At 30.9% G+C, this 9394-nt stretch overlaps 2 protein-coding genes across 3 annotated transcripts in view; one reads left to right on the top strand and one right to left on the bottom strand.

Moving 5' to 3' along the window:
* The window catches only part of LOC106110371 (putative peptidyl-prolyl cis-trans isomerase dodo), a 15510-nt gene extending 13000 nt beyond the window's left edge, over positions 1-2510 (bottom strand). Inside the window, exons 1-2 of one of the 2 annotated variants that reach the window (XM_013292191.1) lie at positions 2331-2491; positions 1110-2031 (exon numbers count right to left, since the gene is read on the bottom strand). In XM_013292191.1, coding sequence (XP_013147645.1) covers positions 1560-2030 — 471 coding nt within the window. In that variant the 5' untranslated portion in view covers position 2031; positions 2331-2491 and the 3' untranslated portion in view covers positions 1110-1559. Of the gene's footprint in view, positions 1-1109; positions 2032-2330 lie in introns of those variants that run through there. The other variant, XM_013292190.1, reaches the window with a different exon arrangement.
* Positions 2511-6392: 3882 nt separating this feature from the next.
* Positions 6393-9394, top strand: part of LOC106110313 (tachykinins-like) — a 40449-nt gene continuing 37447 nt past the window's right edge. The window contains exon 1 of the mRNA XM_013292081.1: positions 6393-6499. The gene's annotated coding sequence lies outside the window, so the exon portion shown is untranslated. The remainder of the gene's footprint in view (positions 6500-9394) is intronic.

The raw sequence follows: 9394 nt of genomic DNA, 5'->3' as shown, positions 1-9394 counted from the left end.
AAGAAAAGTGAAGTTCAGCGCTTGGGGAGGGAAACGTTCTCCGCCCATCATCGGCCCGATCTGGACACCAGCGCCGCAGAATGTTAAGGAATCAACTCTTGATGCAATTCTTGTAATCCGAAACAATCCAGACCAAACGCATATGTTAACCAACCCACAACAAATTTAAACGGACTTGAGTGACGAGTATAATTTTTTAAAAAGTAACCGTGTCTATGGCTTCATAAATTACTGCGTTTAAAATTAAGTGCCATAATGCGTACTGGTCGGAAAACAGATAATAAAAAATGTAAATGTCCTCTATGGAAAGGCTGGTTTCATAGAGGACGAGCTTGGCTTCTTTAGTGTTAAATTTACAACAGATTAATAAAAATATTAACAAATTAATCAATTAATTGTCAAATGATTGTTAGCGGTTACTTGTTAGTTATGTGAATTAATGTTGAAGTTGTATTGTTTTTAAATAACGAAAATGTGGTGAGCAAAGATTAAACAAATAAAATTAATGTTGAAAACTATCATTTAATACCTAAACCCTACCTAATAATATTTACTTTAATTTTCATCAATGCAAGAATTATTTATAAACTATTTTTAAATAATAAGAATAAGAAAGATATTTATTTCTTAAGGAAGAAAGCCTTGATATATAACAAAGTTTTGAATTAAAGTCATGTGTCCCTTTTGTGTTTAAACATTTTCTAATGAATAAGACTACCAATGAATTATATGAAATAAAACCTCTTATTGAATTATTAAGTACTAAGACATTTGATCACTGATCTGCATAAATGGACAATTATTTCAATTTTCCGAATTAAACACACCTGTTGAAAGTCCTGACAGTTAATGCTAAGATTCGATCAACTCAACAAATCTACTGCAACCATCATCGCCAAGGCAAAATCAAATAGGCTCAAATACCACATTTTATGCCTGTTCATTTATAGAGGTCAGTGTATTTTATTCATATGGCAAGGGAAGAAAGGATCTTTAAAAATAAAATAAAATAAGTGAAAGAGACATTTTATTTGAATGAAATTGACAAGTTTAAAGTACATTTTTACTGCCTTAATATAAACAAAATTAAGAACTCTTTATACATTTTTAAATCAAATTACAGTATTCTCTAGTGTTAAATATTTATTTGATTTTTTCTTTTAGAAACCCTTTTACCAACTAATATTGATCTAGGAATGATACTGCTTGGTTTTATTTATTCTATATTCTATTCAAAAAAAAAGATGAAGAAAAGTAAAACATCATATTTTAAAAGCTTTTTAACATAACATCTTGAACTTGTTACAGATATAAGGATGGCATATTATCTTTTTTATGTCCAGCATTACTTATAAAAAATGTTTTTTAAATTATAAAATATTTAACCAGTCTTTTATAGTAAATTTCAGTTCCCAATTTAATAGGAACCAAGTTGTTTTTTATAAGTTTAAGATTCTTTATCTGAATAGTTTTATTTTATGATGTTCGTAAACTAAATTATTTAATAAATGTGTATTGAAAAAATTACAAAGATGAATAATGGAAACAAACTTGGACATTTACATAGTTCTTAAAATAATATGAAACCCGGAATCTGTTTCTACTGGCTTACTTAACTGGCCAACTTTAAGTTTGAAGGCTTCCTCTTCAAATGGCGCTTGCATCTGTCCACGCTTAAACATTCCGAGATCTCCGCCTCGTTTGGCAGACGAACAATCAGAGAATTTAGTTGCAAGATCAACAAATGTAGCTTCATTACCAACAATCTGCTTACGATATGCCTTTAATTGTTCTAATGCTTCATCTTTAGATCTCGTGATTGATTCCTCGCGCCATGACGATGGACGACGACTCTCTGCATGTTTGACCAGGATATGCCTGCAACGGATCTCACCGGCGTCCGCTGGTGCCTCAGGTCTCTCCCACTGAGACTTTTTCGTATAGATATTGAGGAAGTACGTCATACCCGTTGAACGACTCGTTCTCATCTCCCATCCCTCAGGTAAAGGCGATTCGTCTTGGTTCGACATTCTGGAATTTTCGGTGAAGATATTGCACAAGATTTAAGCACTTAAATTGTTCTAGTTTTATGTTTTGTTTCGTAATTACACTTATTTTGATGTTTGGTAAGTATGGGGAGGTAACGAATTTAAAAGCTGTAAGGTATCTTTGCTCACCACAAATCTATTAAGACAAATGGTATGGTAAAAATTGGACATTATTTGGTTGGTTTTATTACAATCGCAAAAGAAAAATCAAGATAAAAAAGACACAAAGCCGGAGTTGAAAAACTTAACCTAATTGTATGTAGAATGACGTTCAAATCTTACCTCTTGGTCCAAGGAGGTTGTTCGATAAATCGTAAACTGTTAGTATCTTCGAAATAAAGTTTTCTTCAATAATTCAATGAAGAATTACAGTCTAAATTACAATTTACAAGAAAATGAAAGCACTCAAAAATCATAGATTCCAGAAGCACAAACAACTTGCAGCAGCTTGTCATATTCGCGACCATAGACTTTTCCGAACATAGTTTTAACCAAGTTTTAAAATTACATAGTGATTGATATTTAATTTCTCAGCATGAATACATATTCATAAAACTAGGAGAAAATTAACGTATTACATTTGTTAATCATTTTATTCATTTTAATTTTTAAATCATTAGATACTGTTAACAGCGCCATCTTTTTCTTCAACATGGAAACATGAAAAATGCAATAAATTACTTTAAAGTTGGGATTTTTATGTGATAGATGGCGCTATTCTATAATAACGCCTTTTGTTGAAGATAACGCAACCATGATTTTTTTAAACAAGTGGACAAACGAGCAGCGGCAGTAGCTCATCGCCCACAAATATTTGAAACAAGACATGAATCTTCATAGATTTCAGAGGACATTATTAGTTTTATGATTGTTTAAATGCCGCACTGTTACCTAAATGATAACACTGAGAGAATAAATGAAGAATCTGGCCATTTAAAATCAATGTAGGTTCTACAATATTATATGCGTTTGAATTAAATATTCTCTGTGCAAATTGTCTCTGGTAGGCATCGTGTGTTCGTGCATTTGCCGCAAAGTGGATTACTATGACGTGCGTTGAAACAATGACTAGATGACAAAAATTTATTTTATTTCAAACTGAATCCGACATGAGTTGCAATTCCACTTAAAGTAATTAAAAACATGAAACTAGAACGTGCATTTTTCTAATATTTTTTTATTGAAAACTATAAAATTATTAAATATTACGTTTCGCAAATTTTTACCTTAGGTTGTTACCAATAATACTTGTATATACCAATTAATTAACTTTATTTAATCTGTATATGACGAAAGGAAGCCAGACCATAGCTAATATAAATAAAATAATTTAATAAACCCATATCCAATTACGATTAACTACTTAGCAAATTAAAAGTTAAGATTAACTGTATCAAATTGTGAAACTTGTAATTTCATTGCGAAATTCTAGCGAAAGTCGCTCATTAATGTTACCTTCAGATTGTATAGTTAGGTAGTTTACAATCTTACTGTATTGAAGCTAACTAACCTTTTATATTATGATGCAATTTTATAACCACTTTTTGAACGTACAAGTAAGCAAGTTTAAGTTTAAATAATTAGCTGTTCCCGTGCGACTTCATCCGCATGAAATTATGAAAATTTTATTTTATTGTTTACACTTAATAAAATTATCAATTACAAATGTCGAAATGACATGACATGATGACAACCTTGCTTCCTTGATGTTGGCAGCAACTTATGGTCTCTTTCCCACATTTTATCAAAAATATTTTTCCCCTAAGTATAATGGCGTTAAAATATACAGCCTAAAGCGTGACATAAGTGAAGGGCTTTTATTAAATATAGAATTATTTAAAAATATGCTGTAATTGCTGACATCTTAGGCAACAAAGTGTGTGTTTACGCTTTATTATAATAGTATAGAAATAGATAGCATAGATAAAAAAATTAATATTGGATTGAAAATTTATAGTTAAATAACAATTTAACTAAATTCGTAATCTAATAGTGTTTCGAACATTTGCTCGTGAAATGTAATCGTAAAAATGATTATTTTAATTGAATTTTTATTGAAGACAAAAACCGTAAATGTTGTGAAATATTGCAATAAATTAGCTCGGATAGTTATAAACAGAAATAAGACATAGAATAAGAAATACTGTAAATAGTTTTAAAAAGTATTCCTAATTAATGTAATTCGTTATTAGAAGATTGCAAATAGATTTTAACCAAGTTGTAATTATGTAAATTTAAAAATGTTTTAAACAAAGAAATGAAGGCTATAACCTAGTCCACAAAAGTCACAAAGGCAGCATAGCCGCCCAAAAAAAATTAGTCAGAATGGTTGATTATATCTTGGTCACTAAGTTCGGTATATTCCTGTATGTGAAGGCGTATTTGAGTTGACACTGACAAAAATTTACCTGCAACATTATTATATTTCTCTCAGTTTTCTTAAGGACACTAAGAGGGACGACAATGTAATTGTGTTGTTTTGCATTGTGTTGTGACAAGGCTGTATATTCAACAAGAGACTCTTATTATTACCACGTATAGTAAACGGTTTAATTTAGGTAAGGGTAAGGATCATGTAAAGAACAATGACCTTTGAATTACTATCTGTTGTAAATAAAACCTACTTTATGTAGAGGTTACAGTGTAAAACTGGCTGTATACGATTATTTAGATAATGACATATGTTAATTTAAGTGACTTGTTCGAAAGTAGAGAAAAAGAACATGTTTTGAATAGTATAAAAATAATATCTTGTTTTTATACACAATTGTATTAATATTAATTTAAATGAGAATAAATAACAAACTTTATTTATTCAATCATTTTGTGTGCTGGCTGAAGCAAATTCTTATCACTATCATTTAATATTAATTCACTATTTTAAACAAATTTACGTAGTAAAATAACTTATTTATTTTATTTAAAATCGTCTTTTGTCGTAATAGTAGTTTTTGAGTTATTTCTACACTAACATAATAAAGCGTAAACACACACTTCTTTGTTGCCTAAGATGTGAGCAATTACAGCATATTTTTGAATAATTCTTTTTTAATAAAAAGCCCTACGCTTACGTCATGCTTTAGGCTATATATTTTCACGCCATTAAACTTAGGGGGTAAATATTTTGGATAAAAACCATAATGTAGGAAAGAGAACATAAGTTGCTGCCAACATCAAGGAAGCAAGGTTGTCATCATGTCATGTCATTTTGACATTTGTAATTGATAATTTGACAAATGTAAACAATAAAATAAAATTTTCACAATTTCATGCGGACGAAGCCGCACGGCAACAGATAGTCAATACATACAATAATACAAATCTTTCCTCTTTATAATATTAGTTTAGATATAAACTACTGTAGGAAGAGACGAAGTTTGTCTTGTAATAAGCAAGGTATTTTCTCAAAGTGGGTTACCGCGGATTTCCGCGGTTGTACAATATAGCTTTTCATTTATCAGTAGTGAAAAGTAATGGTTCAAAAGCCGTGGTTAACGTTACATTTCGTCGAATATAAACCTTTTGAATGGATTACAGATAATTACGTTGAGTCATAGATTCCGGCGGAGCTTTGTGATTATCAGCTGGTTGTCGTTTGATGTTTTTATCTGTCAATGAAAAGCCGATACTGGCAATTACTAGTCACTCCAAGCAATTAAAACTAATCCGGAAATAAATCTATGGTATACTAATATTATAAAGAGGAAAGATTTGTATTTTTGTATGTGTTAATAACTCACAAACTACTTGGCAGATTTAAAAAAAATTCACAGTTAGAAAGGTTTATCTGTGAGTAATATAGGCTATGTTTTTTTTTTATTTCACTCAGATGAAGTCGCAAGCCAGTTAGTGTACTAATAAAAATAGTATGTCAATTTGTGTCATGAGTTATATTTTTTTAATCTATTTTCTAAGTCTAGTCTATAGTTTGAATTTTAAAAAGTTAGCTAGTAAATGATATAATAGTGTAGTCCACCGTTTTACGACCAAGTAATTTACAACAATTTTTGTTTGCAATTATATTGTATGGATGGAGCGAAAGTAAAACAGTAATACCTTTTTATTCTTTCTTATCCTGATCATAGACAAGATATTTTATCTATTTTGTTAATATATAGTGTTGATGTAAAATAAAAAGACCAAGCAAATCCGAATGCATTTCGCAAGTTTATGATAATTAAAGTGATTCAATAGTACGACATGAAAAAACCTTTAAACCTTTAATGTTTCGCCTTTCACTCGATTGGTGGAGTTAAGTTTGCGGAGGCGTCTGACGTCTGCCATTGGTCGACAGATGGCGTAAGTACGTGCGTTTTCCCGCGCTTTCCGCAGTTGACAGTTAGTTTTCCGCGCGCCGGACAACGCGCTCAACATTCCTGCGTTCACAATCTGCGATCAAAGTTATGAAGAGTGCTTGATTTTTTATTTTTATTGAAATTTGCTGATTTAAGGTAAGTAAATTTAATGAGAAAATTTTATATGTAGAAAAATGAATTTAATAAAAATTAAAAATAACGGTGCGATATGTTTGACGTAATTAAAATTATTTAGACGCTACTTTAAAAGAAATAACTAATTCAGATTTTTTGCTGGACCTTACGTATATTTTGTTTCATATAGCCTTTTTGTAATACACTAGGTTTTATAAATTAAGCAATTTTCAATTCCCAAATAGATACCAAAAAGAAAATACTTATTTATTTGTTACTATAATTATTTTGTAAAAGGAACGATTTACAATTTTAAATAATAATTTGAAAGTAACAAATCACATTAATTTAAATTAAACAGCAATTGGTACTTTTCTAATTTTATTGATAATATAATTTTATTTCCTCGTGCATTTAAAATAAACGAAAACGCTTAATCCACACGCTGGAAACTCAAACATATTTACGAGACCAACAATGTTGTATATTGCGACGCGTGCCTTCTTCGACGTTGTATGAATCCATTTATTTAAGTATAAAGCCTAGAATAACCTATTTTTATGTTTACTCAATATTTTAATAAGTTTTTTAAACTGCTGTATTGACTCAAAATGGGACCCACCTGCAAGCACTACCTTTCGGATAAAAAAAGAATTATCAAAATCGGTCCACTAGCGGCGGAGTTATGCAGTAACACTCATAAAAAAACATACCTACGAATTGAGTACTTCCTTCTTTTGGGAAGTCGGTCAAAAGGTAAACGTTGATAGGAAATTGATGCATTTAGATTCCTAATAAGTTTAGTGACACCTCTCTTGTTATATTGCATTATGGAGGCCAAGAGGGGAGCAAAATGGGCAGCTGGGGTGCAGCTAGAAGATCCAAAAATGTAAATTAGATATGAAAACTGGTAAAAATAAGACCATTTTTTACAGACTTCCAAAAGTAGAAGGTACTCAATTCGTGTGTATTTTTGTTATTGCATATTTTAGCTCCTGGTTGATTTTTATACTACACTAGCTTTCGCCCGTGGCTCCGTTCGCGCGGAATAAAAAATACAAAAGTGAGTAGCCTATATATTCTTACAGACTATACTCTAGATCTATGTCAAATTTTATCCACATCGATTTCGCCGTTCAGGCTACAAACTCTAACAAACATCCATCCATCTAAACTTTCGCATTTATAATGTTAGTAAGAAGTAAGATTTGGTGCTTGTCATTTTTTGTCGTCTCCTATAGACATAGCCTAAGTTTAGGTCTAGATTCAAATTAAATTGTTACATAATAACAGACGTAGATAGTAATAGGCAGTTTATTTTTATCAATAAAATCTTTCCCAACTTGGAGTCTTTTGTCCTGAGGCTACCCCGATATCAGGGGAATTTTGTCCTCTTCCCCGCTGATAAGAACTTGGGAACTGTACCGCCGATAACTAGTTTGTTCAAGGAATTAATTTTTCCTTACGTTAAAAATAGTCCTTGAATATTTTTTTTTAATGGATTTTGTCTGTTACAAATTAATATATTACTGTATTCAATACAAATATATTAATATTATAAAGAGGAAATATTTGTATTTTTGTATGTATTGAAATAAATCAAATACAATTTCAAAATTTCTTACCTCGTTAACATGTACGTTATGGCTGTGTAACATGGGCTATATTTTTTAACTTTTTTTTAAATAACATAAGGTGGCAAACGAGCAAGCGGCCACCTAAATCCCCTGAAATGGAAAGCGACCGCTGCCCATAAACATCCGCAATTGCAGATGCGTTGCCTACCCTTAATCGACGGTGGAGGAGACGCACAAAAAGAGGATATTTCCCCTTCCTATGCATCTCCTCCACCGTCAAATCCACTTTTCCTTCCCATCCCTTCTCTAAAAAAAAGGGTGGAAAGGGAAAGGGCCTAAAATTAGGCCTCCAGCACCACACTCATCAGACGAAACGCGGTATTGCTTCCTTTTAACGCCTGTCTTCTGTGTGGCCTATTCCTGCGAAGATGTTAAAGCGGGCTCTACCACTGTTAAAATTATTTTTCATTCCATGCAGACGAAGTTGCGAGCAAGGCTAGTGTAATATAATTACTTACTGATATATTTAGATATTATGTACACAAGAAGGTAATACTAACAAAACTTAAGAAACTTTATAACAATATGTTTTGTTTTAGTTATGCTAATGGCCATTAATTAATAATCATATCAAAAGGATTAACTTCAACATTAAGTAACTTTATCATATCAAGTTAGGTTTAAGTTATACTGGGCCGTTGATGTAAAAACTTCGTCCGTCTAAAGCGTTATACAAAATGCAAATATGTAGTGGAAAACATTTTCTCATTTATTCATATATATGAAAAATAATAATGATAATGCTTTATCTAACAATGGACAATAATAAAAAAAAAACCTTTAAAATGATATTTTTTTATTATATGTGTGAAACTAGCTGCTGCTAAAATCGTTCCAGTAGTTTTTGAGTAGACAAAAATCCAAATATTAGAATATTATAGTACAGATGTAGTAAAAATCTTTATAATTCTAATCTAATTCATAATGCTAATAAATTGACGTTTAAAAAAAAAACAAAGATAAAAATAAAATAAAATCTGAGTATAACAATCTTCTCGATGCTAAGTAGAGGTTTAGAAACTTGTCGAACAAAGCGTGAAGTTACACAGAAGCAAAGAGAACGTGCGATGAGCCATTGTTCATGCCCTACTTATAAATCCATGTAAATCTATATTTATTATCACTCTAGCGGCTAATCCGTAGTATCTAGGCCTAAAAATAGATGAGTTATTCAATTGATTTTTAAATAAAGTAATAAGCGAATTATTAGAAATATAATAAACAAAGAAAACATGAAAGTTATAAGTCAAATCATCATCATCTCCTTATCCTACTCCCG

Source organism: Papilio polytes, unplaced genomic scaffold (assembly GCF_000836215.1).
Source record: "Papilio polytes unplaced genomic scaffold, Ppol_1.0 DF820678.1, whole genome shotgun sequence".
NCBI lineage: Eukaryota > Metazoa > Arthropoda > Insecta > Lepidoptera > Papilionidae > Papilio > Papilio polytes.
This window is presented reverse-complemented; position numbering and strand designations above follow the sequence as displayed.